Consider the following 22369-nt stretch of genomic DNA (forward strand, 5'->3'; position numbering starts at 1 on the left):
GGCCCTTGCTCCTCAGCCGGCTCCTCCGCCGGCCCTTGCTCCTCCGCCGGCTCCTCCGCCGGCCCTTGCTCCTCCGCCGGCTCCTCCGCCGGCTCCTCCGCCGGCCACCGGCTCCTCCGCCGGCCCTTGCTCCTCCGCAGCCCTTTTCTCCTTGTCCTTGTGGGTCATTGTGTGTGTATCTGTTATGTATGCCTCCTGTGCTCCTGTGCTCCTGTGCCCCTGCCCCATTGGACTTATCGTAGTGCCCGGCACTCAGTTTAGTTATTCATTATTTTTGTTTAATAAAAGGGGGAAACCCTCGAACTTCTGCACTTGCCTCCGTCTCCATATCTACCAGCGTGACAGAGTTATGCAACCTGGTTATTTTTAAGGTTTTTATTTTTCATTTTTGCCATGGCCCACTTGTTTTTCAATTGAATTGTTCACATTATAGGTCACATTACAAGTGGAAAATGTTCTGACATGATTTATCTTTGTATCATTCTTTTACATCACAAAAACCTGGCATTTTAACAGGGGTGTGTAGAATTTTTATATCCAATGTAGCTATAATTGCTTTCTTTGCTATGCGCTACATCAGTGGCTTCCAACCTTTTTCAGTTACTGTAACCCCAAAAAGAATTTGCACTGCTTGGAGTACCCCTGAAGTACCCCCAGTACTGTTCATTTCATTTCACTAGTAAGTCTATGGTGTCATGAGTGTTTTCAAGAACCCCCTGTGGAAAGGCCAAGTACCCTCAGGGGTCCTAGTACCCCTGGTTGGGAACCACTGCGCTACATTTTATGTGCCTCCGACTTTTGTGTGTGGCTGAAACACCTGAACTCAATAACTAGTAGGACTGTCCACAAACCTTTGGCCATTTAGTGTTTTTGCATGACATAACAGCACATCTAGTTAGTCAGGTTGAACGGACTATTTAGAAGATGTGAAAGCTTCTGCCTGAACCTGTTGGTTTTTTGCTAGTATTGTTTCAGGCACAGATGCTAAGATGTTGAAAGAACTATTCTGCTGCCTTTTGTTTTTAGTAGTCTTTTCTTTCTCTGCAAATTCTTTGTATAATTTGAGCTACTCAAATGTAACAGAATTGATTAGAGGTTATAAAGATTTGCTCTACATCTTAAAGGACAACCAAAGTGAAGATGGATTAAAGCCAGGAGTGGTTTATGGTTATGTTTACACGGATTTACACTCATGGGAATACCCTTATATTCCTTCAATATCTTGTAAGTAATACAATTTGTATCAGTTTGATGAACCTATACGAACTATTTATGAACTTGGCCAATATTACCTGAAAAGGTAAAGTCCTGAAAAAGTTATTCAATAAATATATAGTGACATTAAAACTAGTTAAAACATGATGAACCTCTATCTTAGATAAACAAGTTGTTGGATGTTTTCTTGAGTTCAGGGTGCCAAAAAATGTCCAACCTGCAAAACACAAAAGTGAAACTATACTGTTGAGATAACCAATGTCTTTCCCCTAAATTTAGAGTTTTCTACTAGAGTTTTCTACTAAAAATAGCACAATTGAATTTGAATTCAAATGGATTTGGCCAGAGAAACTAATTTGTTGTCAGCTTAGATTCTTTGGATCCTATTATCAGTTTGATGAAGCTATATGTTCTGTTTATGCGATTGGCAAACATAAGCCTGAAAAGGTAAAATCCATAAAAAGTGATTCCATCAATATATAGTACCTTTAATACTAACTAAAAACATGTATGTCCCTTTATCTGATCAATTAGTCAAGATAAGCAAAGCTGAAAACAGCAAGCACTTGGAATACATAGTCTCTTCTGTCTTAGCACTCAAAATATCAGACTTGATTTCATGAAGCATAGAAATGCATGATAAACCAGATATTTTTTATATAATCAACATACAGTACATGATCCAACATTAGTATTTTTTCTATGCATTGATATAAAATGATGTGATATTTATGTTCAATTAAGGCTAAAACAACACTAACACATCCATTTAACATTTGGGCTATAATCCATAATTGATTCAACTGTTTCGAAATCCTTTAATACATTCTACAGGCCTACTGTTGTGTATTTTGAAAGTGTACTCATACATTTCATGATGTTCTATTTATAAATGTTTCATAAAATAATGTTCCGGAAAAAAACTGTTCTATGAGTATATAAAAACTTTAAACTAAGTATAAAAACAGGGGTGAATCTTTCAAATTAGTCAAGATAAGGAAAGCTGAGAACAGCAAGCACTTCCAATTGACAATCATTAATTTAAAGTCAAACAGAACTAACTTTCTAAATATTAGAAAGCCATTATTGTTCTTTTTCTTATGCATTCACTATTCACTCAATTTAAAAACCCTACGTTTTATACAGGTCCATACAAGACACAGATCTTGAAATTAGTAAACTAAAATACATATATACACACACATATTTAAACATATGCTCAAAACACTCGTGAAATACTGGGCCCAACCATCCTTTCCTGAGAAATCAGTTATTTCCAGAATCTCCAGTTAACTTACACATACAGTATCTCACAAAAGTGAGTACACCCCTCACATTTTTGTAAATATTTGAGTACATATTTTCATCTGACAACACTGAAGAAATGACCACAACACAACACACAGCCATTAATGTCTAAACACTGGCAACAAAAGTGAAAATGTCCAAATTGTTTGGACATTAATGGCTGTGTGTTGAGTTATGTTGAGGGGACAGCAAATGTACACTGTTATACAAGCTGTACACACACTACTTTACATTGTAGCAGTGTCATTTCTTCAGTGTTGTCACATGAAAGGATATACTCAAATGTTTACAAAAATGTGAGGGGTGTACTCACTTTTGTGAGATACTGTACAAGCCTTTTTTTTTTTTAACAAATACCTAATAAGGATGTTTTAATATCACAGACAACCTAAGACATCTTTCTGTGTGGGCACGGATATATCTACTAAAACACAAAATACTAAAACCATTCTTTTTTTTTCTTAAGCGCTCACTATTTACTCACTTTAAAACCATTCAGTTTTATACAGATATAAACAAGTCACCATTGATCCAAAAGAATCCTCATTAAAAAAAAGAAGCTGTTTATTAAACCTGCCTTCAGGTCTCTTCCTTAGTGTGACAGAGGACGTTTGATCCTTGTTTATGACGTGTAATATTTCAACGTGTCTTGCTTTTGGCAATTCCCTTAGGCATCTTACATCATGAGAGGGTTACGAAGACATAAAACCCTAAAATCCCTAAATCCGCCCTCGGGTGTCTTGCTAATGTGAGAGAAGAAGCTTGACCCTATGACTCTGTGAAACCATCCCTGGTCAACACCCTTCATGAGGAATGAGGGGCACCTCACTACCATTTGCATGGATGTAGCACAAAATTCTGGGCCCTGTACATAGGCGGTCTCTGAGGGCCCCTCCCCACTTTATTCAAGATTCAAACATTTTTTGAGGGCCCCTCTACACATTAGGGCCCTATATACTTAGTACCCCTTTTCCCCCCAGTCCAACGCCCCTGACCATTTGCACACCCACATATGCACAAGAAGTTCTTTAAGACACAATTCCCCTTAGACATCCAACATCCTGAGAAGGTCACAAAACATGAAAGCAAAATATGTCCATAATTCTCTTCCAAATGCGGGAGGACGGTGGAACCTGTGAAACCACTCCTGGTCAACCCGCCTTTCAAAGGCAACGCATGATCCCTTAGTCACGCCACTCTAAACGTACGATGAGACAACTGTAATACGCCATGCCCCTTACGCATTTGTGAGAAGGTCCCTGAATGACCTCATCTAAATATAACTAATCTGGAAGTTACCTGACACGGTTGTAAGATGTATTTTTGGATTTAACCATGCCTTAGGGCTCAAAGGTCAAAAGAAAAGCAATAAATCAGACACTTGAGATCAGTGTTGCCAACTTAGCAACTTTGTTGCTAGATGTAGTGATTTTTCAGACCCCCTTAGCGACTTTCTTTCAAAAAAGTGACTAGCGACAAATCTAGCGACTTTTTGTGGTGTTATTGGAGACTTGTTCTTACTCTTCTCAACGAGCAGCGGATGCTGCCGTGGGCCCCTCCCCCATCTGAAAGCACTCACAGGCAGCCCAGTCCTCGCACAGCAGTACCTCCAAGCAGCAGTCAGAGCAGGAGATGTTAACTCCTCCGCGTCCAGACTGAAAATTAATCTCACATGCGCTCCGCCAGAGTGTCTCTTTTGGGTAACTTTTGCCGGTCCCAAGCCCCGATAAAGGAGGGTTGGTTAAAAAAAAAAAAGAATAGACAGAAGAAAGGGTGTTTTAACTCACTTTTTGTCTCTCCTACGACGTTATTCCTCTCCTACAGGCAGCGTCCATCACATGCAGTTGGTGCAGTTCTCTTAATCCAGGACCTTGATGATATCTCCCCTTGTGTGTCGCTCTAAATGTTTATTTTTGTTCTAGCCTTTTGATTTTGACTTAAATAGCACCCCCTTTTTTGATCTGTTCTTTGTATTTTTGCTCAGGTGATTATTTCATGTACATGGACAACATTTGTAAATACGCATGTATATTCTTTTCCCCAACGAGAGTTTTGTATGTTTATGTTTTTAATGTCCAGAATAAAACGTAATTCCTTGCAACGTTATAGACATGAATAACTCTGGTAATTGTCCTTGACAGAAAAGTCACCAAGCACCCTTCTTATGAACACTGCCAACTGAGCAGTAAGCCATTCACAAACATCCACACTGAAACATTTGTCACACTGAATAGAAAACCACTGACACATACCGAAAGCACAGTCACGTTCCAGTTGTTCCTGCACATTTTTGGAGAGATCCTGCCGGGCAACAGTGTTGGCTCCAAGTTGAGGTGATGTTCCAGTAATAATTTCAGGCCTGTTATTGTGATCCCTAAACAACGTTTCGTCTATTACAGTCAAAACGACTTTCACAATTCTACTTTCTAGTGAGCTACACATAGGTGCAATACGAGCTACCCGGTAGCTTGCAATCGACATGTTGGCGACCCCTGAAACTAATTTATATTATCGACAACAGTTTTTAAAGTTAGCCGTCGCTTGTGTACTCTAACACCTACAGTAGAATTAAAGAAACGCGGTACAAATTTATCTAACATCCTAATTCCAAAAAGAATCCTTGACGATCCAATCACCCTTGTATGTATCCAACTCAGCACGTCTTAAATATGCTAAAGACAAACAGGGGCGACTGGTCATTAAGGGCAGGTGGGGCTGTGCTAACAGAAAGAACTGCAACAAAATTGTTATTTTTATTTCTCAAAGATTACTTCCTATAATCTATTATTATCTATGAATATAGCATCTTCCTGTATTGCATATCATTTGTGTTAGGATTTTATTTCATGTTCATTGGTCACTGCCTTGCTGCTTCAGACTGCGTTCTGCCGATTCGAGTTTGCAGTAGTAGGCCATAGGCTAAGCGTTAATGTGGGGCTAGTACATTGTACGTGTGAAAAGATTACTATGCATGCTCAGAATGTTAGTGTAATCAATGTAGATCACACAAATTTCATGCCAAGTGGGGTTGACAGCCGTTAGCCCCACTACAGCATTATGTCATATTTCAGACCTGATTGGCTCGCTGTCAAACTGGCGCTAACATTAGTCGGCAGGAAGAGTGAGGAGGGTAGATTGTCTTAGCTAGCTTCTTAGCTTCACAAACGCCAGATAACTTGAGAATATAAATAAAGTGGATTTCATACTTGAACCCTTAATTTGGAGGAGAAACTTGAAGTAAAGCGACTTGGAGCCACAGGATATTGTCATCACACAAACTGTTGGTAAAAGTAACCACAGGTTTAACGTGGAGGGTTATTAGAAGAAATGGTGGCTAACTTCGAAACATCTTTCTGAGAGGATTGCAAAACATGAGAGCAGTGGGAGTCAATGCTGTGAAATTGGGCTTAGATGTAATGGTAAATGTCGCAGCCCAAGTTGACAGTGCATACAGGCGCTCCATTGAGCAGCATAACAAACAGGTGGAGGGAAACAGGTACGTTCTCAGTCGGATCATAACATGTATTAAACTGTGTGGAAAATGTGAAACCGCACTGCGGGGGAACGACAAGTCAGTGGACTCCCTGAATCCTGGAATATTCAGATGCATTTTTGAGACTATGTGTGAGTGCGATTCGAGACTTCAGAGGCACTATGACGCTCAGCCCATCTTCAAAGGGGCATCTAGCACTGTACAAAACGATCTGTTAGACTGTATGTATGAAGTGTACAGGGAGGAGATAGCCAAGGAAGTGGATGAGACATCATTTGTTGCCATATAGGCAGATGAGACAACTGATGTCTCCTGTAAATCACAAATGGTGGTTGTGTTGCGATGCATGTTGCCTGACAATACAGTGGCAAAGAGGTTTTTGGAGTTTGTGGAGGTCAAAGATAAAACTGGACTCGGTCTCTCTAATAGCATCAAGGGTGTGCTGGAACCACTGAAGCTGTGAGAAAAGCTGATCGCTCAGACTTATGATGGTGCAGCTGTAATGAGGGGAAACGTCTGAGAGGTACAGACTCTAATGAAAGTGACCTTGCAGCAACTTTGTTCAGCAAGGATGAGCATCCTGAAGGTGTTTTTTGCAGATTTAACTGCTTTTGCCAACTTTTTCTCTGGTGTTCCAAAACGTGTTGCAGCACTTGCTGAGGCAACACAGAGACGCATTCCAAGGCCACCCGCTGTACGATGAAACTTTAAAAGTAGAATTGTCAATGCAGTTTGGGAAAACCTCGCTGCGCTGCTCCTGTGTATGGAGGACATACGCACACAACCAGGATGGGATGAGGCCACCATAAGTGAGGCATACGGCCTGTCTAAAAAATCTCAGGGACCGAGCCTTTCTGCAGCTGTTGGAATTTTTTTTCCTTATGCCAGAAGTTGATGTTTTATATACCTGGGATTAGCAGTGCACTCACCCGTTTCAAGGAGAATGTCCAGAATATGCGGAAGCAAACTGATGAATGGGCTGCCACTGTTCACTATGGAACAGACAAGCCATTCCGAGTAACCAACACAACCGGTGATGAAGGAGGCATGCGACACAGTCATCTCCCAGGTGGAGTAGAGGTTTTCACAAAGTGACCACCTGATCGCTGCCAAGCTGGTTGACAGCTCACTCTTCCCACAATTTGTCCTGTCATTCCCTACACCTGAGCTTGACTGTGCAGTGAAACTATGGCCTCTAGGAAATGAGGAAAAGTTAAAGTCTGAGCTCACCACTCTGTACTGCCACACTGAGCTTCACACTGGTAAGACGGCCCTGTCTCTGATAAGATCCATCCATGAGAACAACCTAGAGGAGGCTTTTACTGAGACTGTCACAAAATTATCATAACAACCCCTATGACGACATTCAAGTCAGAGAGGAACTTTTCCACCTTGAAGTGGGTAAAAACCTTCACTTGCAATACCATGTGACAGCCGCGCCTCAACGCCTTGGCCATGTTGTCCATTGAAGGCCAGCTGATTCAGCAGCTACATGTCTTCATTCCCAAAGTCATCGAAAAATTCGCCCAGAGGAAGAACCGCCATGCCACCTTTCGCTTCAAGTGAGTCCTCAGCCTTGGCAAGTGAAAGCATATTTTATCATCCTGCCTTTGTGGTGCTGGTCCGTGCATTGGTCATATTTTTGTGCTGGATCGATTGATATAGATGGTGATGAGTGTCAGTGTGTCCATGCTTATCTATTAAGGTTGTTGTCATATAATGGATCTGTATCCCTAAAAAGTTGTCTTTCAGCTTTGTTGTGGCCTTCAGTGGATTTGAGCTCATTGCTGTTTGTGTATGGCCCTGTAGGCACATTGGTTCTGAGCTTGATTGCATTCCTAATTTAGATTTGTAAATGTGACAATGGTTATTTTACATGTGTGTGAGAGCAATTACACAAGAAGCTCTCTCTCTCTCTCAGCAAGCCGCTCTGTCATTAAAAGTGTTTTGTGGAGCCACGCTGTTTGTTGATGTGTTAAATAAACACATCAGTAGCAAGAGTTTTGTAGCTTTACTGGTATGTATCCTATATTTTGAAATGGTTTGTGCCCCACCAATGTTTTACATATAAAAACGCCACGAAAGACAAGACTAATGGCAGAAATGTCCCAAAACAAGCAGAAACAGGACTGGACTGCTGAACCGTAAGCCACTCATTAAATGCTTGAATAAATGTTTGCCCCTCCATCCCCTCCATGAATTTATTAAATATTTGCTTTTTCAGCAACTACAGAGACCAACATCCCAAAGGCCTCCCATGCGACCAAAGAATTAAACAAATGCCCAGATCTCTCACCACATCTTGGTACACTGTCACGTATATATTACTAATATTTAAATTACATTATTACAGAAATATATTTTAGGTTGATGATCTAAGTGAATTTACATGTTTCTCCTAATCGGCAGTGGGTCCAACAAGGGTTGAGTTCTCTACACCTGTCAGTTTGGATACAGTCATTAAGGAGAACCCACATCTGCAGGTCGGAGGTCGCTACAAGCCAGACAACTGCGTCGCCCTTCAGAAGGTTGCTGTCATCATCCCCTTCCGTAATCGTGATGAACACCTCAAGTTTTGGCTCCACTACCTCCATCCTTTCCTACAGCGCCAACAGCTGGACTATGGTGTCTATGTTATTAATCAGGTACAGTAAGAACAACACACTTTTGGAAATGTAATACTTACATTTTTATTTCCATTTATCTTCCACACCAATCTAACATCAATAAAATGTATTTATTTTTTAAATCAGATGTCAATGTTTTAAATTAAAATGATGTAGGATGAGTGGTTCTGTTGACATCATCCAAAGACACGGAAGAAAACCTGGAGTTGGCTGGGAAAAAAATATTTCAGTTTCAATAGTACCAAAGTACCAAAGAATAAAACAAAGAAATAGACCCATGCCTGTTCAGATCCGAAAGATCTTTTCAGTACCGATAGTAGAAATAGAAATAAACCTCCAATTAGTGCAAAGGCACCATCATGTACAATCAATAGCACAAGTAATATTAGCAAAATTAAGTCTAAAAAATAACAGCCTACAAGTACAAAATATTTTATTTATATTTATTCAACACCCTAACAATGTGTCTAAATCTGCTCGGTTGTGTATATTGGGCGTTAAACGCTTCACTGTCCTGACTGCATCAATCAATCAAATGTATTTATAAAGCCTTTTTAACATCAGCAGTTGTCACAAAGTGTTTTTACAAAACACCCAGCCTGAAACCCCAAGGAGTAAGTAACAACCGTGTTGATGCACAGTGGCTAGGAAAAACTCTCTAAAAGGTGCTGAATTTTAGGAAGAAACCTAGAGAGGAACAAGATTCGGAGGGTTACACCAGTCCTCTTCCGGCTGTGCCGGGTGAAAATGTTTTGAGTACAAATTGTAATAATAAAAGCATGTGGGTTGTGTCCAGAGTCTATAAAACATTATTCAGGTCAGAAGCAGGACCAGATGGACAAGGACAGAGACAACCCAGGGGGAGGAATGGTCAGCGTAGTGGCAGCTGGAATCATCAGGTATCATCTTGATCTGCAACACAACCAAGCCCGGTACACCTGAAGTGTGCTCCAAGACCTCCTAAGTTTAAATGGAGCAGGAGACAAGGAAAATTTAGAGAGCGCATTCCTTAGATTAACATGGATTTACAATGAAGGACAACTGACCCTACTCCCTTGGCACAATAATATTGCAGCGTAAAACCTCTGGGCTGAGACCGGGGGGTCCAGTGACATAGTAGCCTTATCCGTAGGAAACCCCAGACAAAGGCAGGAAGTCAATCCACCCACATTGCCATGCATCAACCAAAGGGACCCCCACCAACCACCCTGAAACAAGACAGAGTATCGCCTACAGAGTTCACTCCCCTTGCATGAGGACAGCAACAAAGAAACATCAGTAAGGCAGTGACTTCACCCCGAAATGGCATTGGAGTGAGTGCATCCCAGTGGACAGTATCAAGCATTTTCATTCACCTTCACACCACTGGGCCAGATTGCACTTAATCTACGCTGAAGAGAGAGAGTCTGCATTTCTAACATTAATTGACAGATCATTCCACAGAAGTGGAGCACTATGAGAAATTCTAGGTACAATTAGAAGGCCTGCGTCTTGTGACCTTAAGTTAAGTGTAGGTATGTATGGCTGGACCATACATACCTACAGCAAGGTAAGTAGGAGCAAGTCCATGCATTGCCTTTTAGGAATAACAACAGCCTTACCCTTAATAGGCAGCAAGTGTAGAGAGTGTAATACTGGAGTAATGTGTCCCAATTATTTCATTCCAGTTAAGATTCTAGCAGCCATGTTCAGCACTAATTATTTGTATTGATTTTATCAAGGTAACCAGAGTGAAGAACTTTACAGTAATCTTATCTTGAAGTAACAAAAGCATAGATTTGTTTTTCTGCGTCAGTTGTTGATAAAAAGTTTGATTTTTGCAATCTTCCAAAGAAGGGGAAAAAAGAAGCTTGAGATATATATGTTCATCAAAAGAGAGATCAGTGTTGATGGTAATGTCGAGGTTCTCCGTCATCCACTTCGTAATATCTGAAACAAATGCTTCCAAAGTAGCGAATTTTCAGGCTTCTCCATGTTTCATCAAAATATAAAACTGTGTATCATCAAGATAACAATGAAAACTGACATTGTAGTTCCGGATGACATCAGAGGCATGCTTATATAGTGAAAGACATAATGGTCCCAAAGCCAAGCCTTGAGGAACACCAAAACATACCTTTGATTTGTGAGAACAGGCCATCCACACAAACTTTCACTTACTGTATGCTAATCTATAAATACTTTTTTTTTTTAAATGACAAAAACTAAGCATGTGCCTATTGAGACAGATATCCTGCCGGAACATTCCTATCCAACACTACTATAATTTTCGATATTCTTCTCGGCATGTCGGTCTATACTTACATATTGGCCAAGGACTGAAAGTAGTTTTTGATCTCAGAAAAGTTAATTACTAATATCAGCAATAAAAAAAAATTGATGAAAATTTAAAATGTTTGAGATGGATATATTCATTTTTGAGATCAGAAAATGTTTCTTCCCTTAACTCTTATGGGAAATATCCATCTAAAATAATTTTTTGGTTATATAAAATAATAATTATTGATTTTGATATCATAAATGTGAAGAGAAAAAAATAATATTGATCTAAAAAGATTTTATTATAAAAAGGCTTCGATGGAAAAGAGGGATCGAATAAAATGAAGACATTTAGGCAGACTATTTTAACAGCATGAATTCTACTTACGAGTGATAGGGGTTATCTACCCCATCTCTGAAAGAAGGGGAGCAACATTTGAAGAGAAAAGAGAAGGAAATAAATGAGTGATGTTCACTAAAATGTACTTAAAACTAAAGCGGCTGAGCTGGAAGGGCAAGTCAATCTGCCTGAGCCGAAGAGCTGCCGGGTTAATCAGGAAACACTCTCTTCTGGAGATTCAACATGTAACCAGAAAAGAAACCACAGTTCTCCCAAATTTAAAGGATAGAAGGTAAAGAAGCTGCAGGGTTACTGACAAAGTAATAAATAATCTACATATAAGATAATCTATGTTTCACACTACTGAAGGGGGCTCAAAAGGGATGGCAAACAGTCGAGGTGACAGAGGGCAACCTTGCCTGGTTCCGTGTTCCAGAGCAAAATAATCAGAATAGATGTGCAGACACTGGTCTGGGGAGATGTATACAAGACACACCCATGAGCTAAACTTGTCTCTAACTGACTGAAATATTTAAGATCACAAGCTTGCTGCTAATCTTATTTAAGATAACAGGTGTCTTCATATCAGAAATGTGTCATTTACATTTATTTAATAATGGAGATCCCATTCAGTAAATCCAATTATTGCACATAACCGAGACCTGTAGCAATAGCATGGCCACCACTTCTGCTGTTCATTAGGAGAGATGTATTTCCTGTTCATTGCCATTAGACTGTCAGTCTTAGAATATTGAAAATGCATTATTTAATCGGTATGCATCTGCTTTGAAAATCGGATGCCTTCCTTCTGATCATTTTCTACCTCTGGCTCTGGGTTTTTTCATCCCACTAGGATGGGGAAAGCACGTTCAACAGGGCCAAGCTGATGAACATCGGCTACACCGAGGCCCTCAAAGAGTACGAATACGACTGCTTTGTGTTCAGTGACGTGGACATCATCCCCATGGACGACCGGAACACCTACCGATGCTTCAGCCAGCCCAGACACCTGTCTGTGTCCCTGGACAAGTTTGGCTTCAAGTGAGTCATGTCCTATTTTGTAGTTCCACAGTACGGACCGCAGCAACTAGGTAATAATAAGCCTATTACTGGCTAATAAGCTGTTGAAACGGCCAGTGGCAAAAGCAATACAGTCCATAGACGCTATGGTGGAGGTTAACGTAATAATAAACGTTGGTCAGTTTAACACAATCCTCAAAGGAGTTTAGCGACTGCTGAAAAGTGTAATGCTGTGGTGTAGTGGTTAAGGACAGTGCCTCTTATGTGGAATGCCTAATTTCGAATCCATTGAGAGGAACGTCTTTTATTATTTCTGGTAGATTCCATGATTCTCTCATCTTTTCACTTGATGAAAAATTAAGTTATTGTCACCTTTATTGATGATTATTGTATTAATGTCATTCACAAATGTAATTCACAAATGAAAGAAAAAAAAAACATTGTTATGCCATGAAAGGAAAAAAACAACGTTCTTAGGCCATGAAATTAAATAGATTTGGCAGACTCGCTAGCAATTGCTAAATTCTTATGATTATTCCAGTAAGTTAGTAGATACCGGCAAAGCCTATTACTGGCTAATACGCTGTTAAAACGACGGAGGTTAACTTAGTAAGAAACGTTGTAACAACACTGCCTTTCATGTGGGCCACCTGGGTTTGAATCTCTAGAGGGCAACACTTTCTATTGTGGTCCGGCTGAACTAGGCTTGCCTGGTTTCTTGTTTATACATGGGTGAAGTAAACAGTAACACTTGGGTATTAAACAGACCTTGGGAAACCATGCTCTACCAACTGAGATACAAAGACATACCACATTGAATTATGTCCAACACAATAACCAAAATGCAAAATGAATTCACTCCTTCCAGCTTTGTTTTTAGACTGAAGGTTAGGTCCTTAACCACAATCAAATATAAGAAGAAACAAAGTGAACAAATGAAACAATGATTCTGATACTTTGCAGTTACACAACGAAAAGTACAGTGCCAGACACTATTAAGGCTCCAAAGGGATTTGATTTTGCAACGTTTCAACCGTTAGTTGTGCATCAGGTATTGATATCCCAAGGAGGAGTGAAAGGTCCTACAGACGGTGACAAATTAAAGGAAAAAGTTGAATGAATAAGTGCAGGAACATGAATGCAGATCCTTCCATGCTGGTGTACTGCATGATACAATTAACATCCTATAATTAGATTAGATTATAATCTTTGAACAGGTACACGTACAGTACAACGAAATGCAGTAAACCTATCATGCACTGTTGCACGTATATAAATGCTGACCAGGCCATTTGACCTCGATTTTGCATCAAGGCGGCAACAGAAAAATAGGGGGACATGCTGATGTAGGGACACATGCTGATGTAGGGGGACATGCTGATGTAGGGGGACATGCTGATGTAAGGGGGACATGCTGACATAGGGGGACATGCTGATGTAAGGGGGACATGCTGACATAAGGGGACATGCTGACGTAGGGAGACATGCTGACGTAGGGAGACATGCTGACGTAGGGGGACACGCTGACGTAGGGAGACATGCTGACGTAGGGGACACGCTGACGTAGGGAGACACGCTGACGTAGGGAGACATGCTGACGTAGGGGGACACGCTGACGTAGGGTGACATGCTGACGTAGGGAGACACGCTGACGTAGGGAGACACGCTGACGTAGGGGGACATGCTGACGTAGGGGGACATGCTGACGTAGGGAGACAGGCTGACGTAGGGAGACATGCTGACGTAGGGGACATGCTGATGTAGGGGACATGCTGACGTAGGGAGACATGCTGACGTAGGGGGACACGCTGACGCAGGGAGACATGCTGACGTAGGGGGACATGCTGACGCAGGGAGACATGCTGACGTAGGGGGACATGCTGATGTAGGGAGACATGCTGACGTAGGGGGACATGCTGATGTAGGGGGACATGCTGACGTAGGGGGACACGCTGACGTAGGGGGACATGCTGACGTAGGGGGACATGCTGACGCAGGGAGACATGCTGACGTAGGGGGACATGCTGATGTAGGGAGACATGCTGACGTAGGGGGACATGCTCATGGGGATGGTAATGGTAAATAATTCCTCATGTTATCCCATGTAAATGGTGGAACTCAATGAGGTATGCAACCCCAGTACTTTAGGACCCAAATATTGTGAAAGTACTACTGCACACCACTTGTTGTAAATCTGCCTTTTCCTCTTATCCATAGGTTGCCCTATAATCAGATCTTTGGTGGTGCCTGTTCATTGAGTAAGGAACAGATGCTGAAAATTAATGGGTTTTCCAACACCTACTGGGGCTGGGGTGGTGAAGATGATGACATTTTCAACAGGCAAGAAAATAATTTCTCATACCGATTTAGCATAGCCTCACTGTTGGTTGCATCATAATCATAATCAAGTAAATCATGCTAACTACACATTGTCTTCAGGGGAAGTAATTTAACCTAACATTATCTTTTTTGGGGGGAAAAACTGTTCAAGTGGTTTATTTTCCATTTAGTTCAACTTCCCATCATTTGTTCATCCCTAGGTTGAATAGCAGTGGAATGTCAATCTCTCGTCCAAACAGCATCACTGGAAAATGTCGGATGATCCCTCACACAAGAGACAAAAATAATGAAGACAATCCTCACAGGTAAAACTTTACAACAATTAGGTTCCCCCAACAATGATAACTTGTTCTACAACTAATCATTAGATAATTTGACTGTTGACCATTTTGCTCTGCAGGTTCGAGAGAATAGCTCACACGTTAACCACAATGGATGAAGATGGCCTCAACTCCCTTGAGTACAAAGTTGTCACAGCGCAAAAACACATCCTGTTCACAAAGATTACAGTAGATGTGGGGGAGCCAATCCAAGAAAACACACAAGAGGATGAGAACTAAATATTCACAATTGTGTATTTTTTAAAAACGTGCACATTACCAGATCCCCGATTAAATGTTTTAATTTATACACTTTAATAAAAAATTTAAATAAAGACTATTGTTTGGGCCAAAAGACCAGTCCACCCATCAATTTAAATGCACTGTTGAGGAGCTTCGTTTCACTAGTTGCTGAAAGAAACAGCAATGACATCTGACCAAGGGGGTGCCTGCGTGAAGGTGAAGGAACTCACATCCAAGAGGTGCTGGGCGGTTTATAATGCAAGGCTGTAGGACCACAACTGACTTAGTATTCATCTTTGAAGTGTCACCATGACCAAGTTACCTTCAAGTGCTGCTGCCATGTGATGTTCCAAAGCAGAAATGACCACTTATTTTGGTCGGAGCTGATGTAGTCTACTAGTAGAGAGGATTTTGTTTACTAGTGACATGACATTACTGATATTTTACATTTACAAGGAACAAGTTGCACAGGGACAATGTGACCACATTAAAACAACTTCCCGCAGGCCATTTAGGTGAGGTTATTGGGACACCTGCACAACTACAACAATCAAAAGCATTCTAGAGTGGTGGAAGGTGTTTTAAACATTGTTTGCATTTATAGACAACGCGTTTACAAAATCTGTCTTGAATTATGGACTTTTGTCCTCATCACTAAGCTCTAATTTCTTGGGGTGAGTTTACATTTCATTAACAACAATACTGAAATGCATGGCCTTTGTTTTGTTATATTCATCAATGCACTTTTTATTTGAGCGTTGGATTATTGGAAGTGTTTTATTGTGAATCTCCCAGATATCACTATTAAAATAAAATGAGCTCCACTTCCTTGATTGACCAAATAATTCATTCATAGGTCAATAATTGATAACATGATTTGATTGGGTCACTCAGATCTCTCCTCCCCCACAGCTCTCTTCCTTCACTATCAGAATGTTTTTACATTCTCTGTAAACAGAACATTAAGTGATCCACTCATTGTTTTTTAATTACATTAAATATTAAACATGATCTAATTGGGGGAAACAAGCGTTGTATCAAAATATCAAGCATTTTCCAATACACATTCACAGCTTGTTTGATGAAATCAGTCACTTAACAGCCATGTCCCTTTGTGATACTAACATACAATTGTTACTTTACCACATACGGTTGGATGCATGAAAGAACAGTGTTGTGGAAATTTCTCTAACCAATGTATTCTCACTAATTAAAGGACTGAGAGCCCCTTATTCAAATTAGAAAAGGAATGTGGGGGATCTGCTATTTGCCTAGGGGGCATCATTGACTGGTATCAGCAGATGAAATGGTTACTCTTTATCTCCTCATCTGTATAACTCATCAGGGCATCTATTGTCTGTCCAGGTTCGGTTGGAACTCTTAGAATTGAAGTTACCTATGGGGGGAAGGAGAGCTTGTCCTTTGTGTGAAGCTTAGGTAGTAACATTACAAAGGGAATGTGTTTTATTGACATAGGACAGCTGGGCAACAACTTACCACACCCCTTTTAACTGTAATAAATACGGACTGTTGATGTATTATGTTAGAGACTCCTCGGACGATTATGTTTGTAATCGTTTGACGCATCTCTATTATTTGCAAATAATTAATAAAACTGTTAAATTGTGCCAAGAGAATTTCATCTCTGTACTTCCTCATTAAAGAGTTTTGATCCATGGAATTGCCATCACAACAGTAGAACACATTGCATATTGACAATTGGCAGGGTTGTGTCCTTAAGTGCACACCATAACACTACAGTAAATGAAAGAGTAAAAACTCACCCTATATGGGAGCAGAGGTAGCACTCGTTGTAGCCACACACAGGCCAGTCGTTGTCAAGGCAAACAAAAGGCTCTGCCATATTCCTGCATGATGGCTGCAAACCATTTTTAAGGAGAAGATCATGGGTTAGTTTGACATTTCTTACATGAATTAAAGTTCTGAATTTGAGAAGGGAAACTGATCCTGAGTCTGTACCTACAATGGAAACACCAAACTGAATGTAAAATCAGTAGTACCTTGTCTGGTTTTATGTGGACCACTCTTGAATGCGAAACAGCCAATGAGGATCTTAATAAACCAAACTAAACTGACACCTGGTTTGTCTCTGAATCAGCATTTACATCCATTGAACATCAGTTCAACCTTACCTTTCTGCAACACCCAGAACTCCCTTCTACATATGAAGTGAACAAGTTATCATGTTACAATGTTTGGTTGAGTTAAAATCATGACGTATTATAATATATTTAACAGGTATATCAGGCCCCTGATGTTCCCCCAATGGGGGAGCAGAACCTTTTCTTTTAAACCTAACCCAGCCTGTGCCTTGCTGGCTATAATTACTTTTGTTATCTTTAATTAGGGGTTTTTGAACCGCTCTTAGTCTGACCCATCGCCTAAGACCTGTTTGCCTTGGGAGACCCTACCAGGGGTATATAGCCCCAGACAACATAGCTCCTAGGGTCACTCGGGTACTCAAACCCCTCCACCACATTAAGATGGCAGTTCAAGGAGAGGCTCAAAAACCCCTTAATGATGAAAACTAACTTGTGTTCTGTGACGTCGCCCGGCATGGTGCAGCCGGGGCCCCACCCTGGAGCCAGGCCCGGGGTTGGAGCTCTAGGGACGTGGAACGTCACCTCGCTGGCAGGGAAGGAGCCTGAGATCGTGCGTGAGGTTGAGAGGTTCCGACTAGAGGTAGTCGGGATCACCTCTACGCACGGATTGGGCTCTGGAACCACACTCCTTGAGAGAGGATGGACTCTTCACCACTCTGGAGTTGCCCATGGTGAGAGGCGGCGGGCTGGTGTGGGTTTGCTTATAGCTCCCCAGCTCTGCCGCCATGTGTTGGAGTTTACCCCGGTGAACGAGAAGGTCGTTTCCCTGCGCCTACGGGTCGGGGATAGGTCTCTCACTGTTGTTTGTGCCTACGGGCCGAACGGCAGTGCAGAGTACCCGACCTTCTTGGAGTCTCTGGGAGGGGTGCTGGAAAGTGCTCCGACTGGGGACTCTATCGTTCTACTGGGGGACTGCAACGCCCACGTGAAGAGCGACAGTGACACCTGGAGGGGCGTGATTGGGAGGAACGGCCCCCCTGATCTGAACCCGAGCGGTGTTCAGTTATTGGACTTCTGTGCTAGTCACAGTTTGTCCATAACAAACACCATGTTCAAGCATAAGGGTGTCCATCAGTGCACGTGGCACCAGGACACCCTAGGCCGCAAGTCGATGATCGACTTTGTTGTCGTTTCATCAGACCTGCGGTCGTATGTCTTGGACACTCGGGTGAAGAGAGGGGCGGAGCTGTCAACTGATCACCACCTGGTGGTGAGTTGGATCCGATGGCGGGAGAGGAAGCTGGACAGACTCGGCAGGCCCAAGCGTACTGTAAGGGTCTGCTGGGAACATCTGGCCGAGTCTCCTGTCAGAGAGATCTTTAACTCCCACCTCCGGCAGAGCTTCGACTGGATTCCGAGGGTGGCTGGAGATATTGAGTCTGAGTGGACCACGTTCTCCACCGCCATTGTCGAAGCGGCCGCTCGGAGCTGTGGCCGTAAGGTCTCCGGTGCCTGTCGAGGCGGCAATCCCCGAACCCGGTGGTGGACACCGGAAGTAAGGGATGCTGTCAAGCTGAAGAAGGAGTCCTATCAGGCCTGGTTGGCTTGTGGGACTCCTGAGGCAGCTGACGAGTACCGACAGGCTAAGCGGACTGCAGCCTGGGTGGTTGTGGAGGCAAAAACTCGGGCCTGGGAGGAGTTCGGTGAGGCCATGGAGAAGGATTATCGGCTGGCCTCGAAGAGATTCTGGCAAACCATCCGGCGCCTCAGGAGAGGGAAACAGTGCTCTACCAACGCTGTTTACAGTAGAGGTGGGCAGCTGTTGACCTCAACTGGGGATGTCGTAGGGTGGTGGAAGGATGAGGGCTCAGAGGTGGACTCGTCCATCACCCGGGCTGAAGTCACAGAGGTGGTTAAGAAACTCCTCGGTGGCAAGGCACCGGGGGTGGATGAGATCCGCCCTGAGTACCTCAAGTCTCTGGATGTTGTGGGGCTGTCTTGGCTGACACGCCTGTGCAACATCGCGTGGCAGTCGGGGACAGTGCCTCAGGGTGTGTTCGACTGTGTCCCTCGCGGCATCCTGTGGAGAGTGCTTCGGGAATATGGGGTCCTGGGTCCTTTGCTAAGGGCTGTCAGGTCCCTGTACAACCGAAGCAGGAGCTTGGTCCGCATTGCCGGCAGTAAGTCAGACTTGTTCCCTGTGCATGTTGGACTCCGGCAGGGCTGCCCTTTGTCTCCGGTTCTGTTCGTAATTTTTATGGACAGAATTTCTAGGCGCAGCCAGGGGCCGGAGGGTGTCAGGTTTGGGGACCACACGATTTCGTCTCTGCTCTTTGCGGATGATGTTGTCGTGTTGGCCCCTTCAAGCCAGGACCTTCAGCACGCACTTGGACGGTTTTCAGCCGAGTGTGAAGCGGTGGGGATGAAAATCAGTACCTCCAAATCCGAGGCCATGGTCCTCAGTCAGAAAAGGGTGGCTTGCCCACTCCAGGTTGGTGGAGAGTGCCTGCCTCAAGGCATGCCCAGACTTCCCTCTCCCCAGAAACTTCCTCCAGCTCTTCCGGGGGGACACCTTTCGGTCATGACCCACAGCTCATGACCATAGGTGAGAGTAGGAACGTAGATTGACTGGTAAATCGAGAGCTTCGCCTTGCGGCTCAGCTCTTTCTTTACCACGACAGACCGATGCATCGACCGCATTACTGCAGAAGCTGCACCGATCCGTCTGTCAATCTCCCGTTCCATCCTTCCCTCACTCGTGAACAGGACCCCTAGATACTTAAACTCCTCCACTTGAGGCAGGCACTCTCCACCAACCTGGAGTGGGCAAGCCACCCTTTTCTGACTGAGGACCATGGCCTCGGATTTGGAGGAAGATGATGGATGGATCTTTAATTAGATCCATATACCCCAATGGGGGAGTAGAACCTTTTCTTTTGAACCTAACCTTAACCCCAGTGCTGTGATACCTAACCTTAACCCAAACCCTAACCTGAACCCCAGAGCTGTGAGACGTAAACCTTAACCTAACCTTTTTTATTTCCTAACCGTAGCCCAAACCTTAACCCTAACCTTAACCCTAACCATTTTATAAAATGCTTGTTTTAACATATTCTAGCGACCTTGCTATTGCTGTTACTAATCCTTAATCCTCATGTCTAGTTTGGGGCAGTGGGTAAGGCGACTGCCTTCTCATCCGAATGTTGCCAGTTCAAAACACAGGTCAAACATTTTGTCAAAGAATCGTCTTTCATAGCGTTTGTAAATATCATATCATATTTGTCTGGCGTTCGTATGTTATTTTACGTTTTAATAGCGCTCGTAACATTTGATATGTTGTAATAGCGTTCGTAAGATATGTGACGATTTAATAATTTCGTAATTTATCATACGTTTTGGTGGCGCATTGTAAACTAGCGTAACATCACATATCATACAAATTAAGGTGCCATGGAATTTCGTAAAATAGTCTACGTAGGGTCTGTACTAATTATTCTGGCTATGCTATCGACAGACTTCACTATGCTAGCAGGCTGGCTAGCAGCCTGCGGCCTGACCTGCAAGTTGACCTGCAACCTATCTCATGGTGAGTGAGACTCCTGTCAATGTTCCTAATTAAAAGAAGAGCACCACTCCAGCTAGGATGGAGTCCGTCGCTCTTCAGCAGATCAGGCCTGGCCCTATTTCTGGGAGTGTCCCAAAAAGAGAGCTAGTTATCTACAAACTCTACCTCCTGCGACGGGCAGAACTCTGTTTTCAGCCAGCGATTGAGATGTGCAAGTCTGCTGTAGAGCTCGTCAGTACCCTTAGCTGGGAGGGGGCAAGAGACAATTACTTGATGCTGACACATCTTTCTAGCTAGTTTATACGCTGATGCTATGTTCAGCTTCGTAACCTCTGACCGTTTCATCCTAATGTCGTTCGTGCCAACATGAATAGCAATATCTCTGTACTCTCTATACTTGCCAGTTTTAGACTTCGCTAGCACCAACCCCAGATTTGCGGCTACGTCGGTGGCTCTGCACCCCGGTAAACAGTGTACGATCGCTGGCTTATTCTTTAGTCTAATACTGCGTGTAATGGAATTGCCGATGACTAGTTTTACGTTTTGTCCGGGCCACCGGTAGAACATGCCTGCCGATCATTGCCCTCCGAAGACTTTGGCCTTGACTTCGACTCCAGTGGGGAAAACCTGTTGAAAATCTCAGTTGGCTCTAGCAACGACTCATGTTTAACAGGTCGACATCATTTCTTCCCAGTGATCAAGAGAAAGTTCTTGCTCAGCTGCAGGAGCTGTGCGAGGGGCTGACAACACGTTGTTTCTTCCTGGTGGCACAGACGCAGTTTTTCTAATTTCTACACTAACATAATCCTTGCCTGACATTTGCGTCTGAAGCCGAACCTCTAACTCTGCTATATTTACCTGAAGACGATAGTTCTCATTCGTGTTGTAGCTACAACAATTACAGTGATAAGGCATAGTAATGATACTTAGCATCAGGTGTTCAGGTGTGAGTAGTTCTGTTAATTATGTCCAAAAAGAGTCCCGGTGTAGAAAGTTGGGTAAAAGGTCAATAGATAACAAATATTGCATTGGTATTTTTTTTGTCAGATAGCCAGGTAGGTAACAGCAGGCAGCGTACAGCACATCAGCAATCCCACAATACATGTTATTAAATGTATTCTCATGAATAACAAGGTGAACATGAAGACCAATTACGTTTAAACTGATGGTGTTGCGACAGTCAGGCAGATACGAATGCACAGTGTCATTTATATTAACACATGTTCGTTGCGCATTACTGTCAATTTGATACTGGGCTTGTCATTGTCAATAACAATCAGTGCAGTTACCATACTTGACATTGTTACCAAATTAGGTAGCTTGTAAAATAAAATGGTTGGGTATAAAAAGACATACAATTGCAATGTGTAATAACGCACAATGGCTGCTTTGACACTGTTGGAAGATTTGGAGAATGGAAGAATTCGGAGAGATCGACTTTTCAGAGACCAGCAAGATTTACTGGCCAATGATGATGAGTGGTTAATGAGACGGTTCCGATTACCAAGAGCTATTATCTTGGATCTCTGTGCTGTAGTGGGCCCAGGTTTACAGAGAAGCACCCACAGAAACCAAG

At 42.7% G+C, this 22369-nt stretch overlaps 1 protein-coding gene across 1 annotated transcript; it reads left to right on the forward strand.

The window, feature by feature from the left end:
* The first annotated feature begins 898 nt into the window (after positions 1-898).
* Positions 899-15206, forward strand: LOC105008881 (beta-1,4-galactosyltransferase 1-like). Its single transcript, XM_020043745.3, has 7 exons — positions 899-1224; positions 8241-8321; positions 8426-8661; positions 12096-12283; positions 14480-14602; positions 14803-14907; positions 15003-15206. The coding sequence occupies exons 1-7, from the start codon at positions 990-992 to the stop codon at positions 15160-15162; spliced, it is 1128 nt and encodes a 375-aa protein (XP_019899304.1). The 5' UTR covers positions 899-989; the 3' UTR covers positions 15163-15206.
* Positions 15207-22369: the final 7163 nt, after the last annotated feature.

The sequence above is a fragment of the Esox lucius genome, chromosome 25 (assembly GCF_011004845.1).
Source record: "Esox lucius isolate fEsoLuc1 chromosome 25, fEsoLuc1.pri, whole genome shotgun sequence".
In the NCBI taxonomy this organism is placed as follows: Eukaryota; Metazoa; Chordata; class Actinopteri; order Esociformes; family Esocidae; genus Esox; species Esox lucius.

Bases quoted from the DNA above. Each gene is read 5' to 3' on its own strand.
- LOC105008881 (XM_020043745.3), top strand. From the start codon at position 990: ATGTTGAAAGAACTATTCTGCTGCCTTTTGTTTTTAGTAGTCTTTTCT. The intron at 8,322-8,425 runs GTACACTGTCAC...CCTAATCGGCAG, and splicing joins AGATCTCTCACCACATCTTG to TGGGTCCAACAAGGGTTGAG. The intron at 12,284-14,479 runs GTGAGTCATGTC...TCTTATCCATAG, and splicing joins CTGGACAAGTTTGGCTTCAA to GTTGCCCTATAATCAGATCT.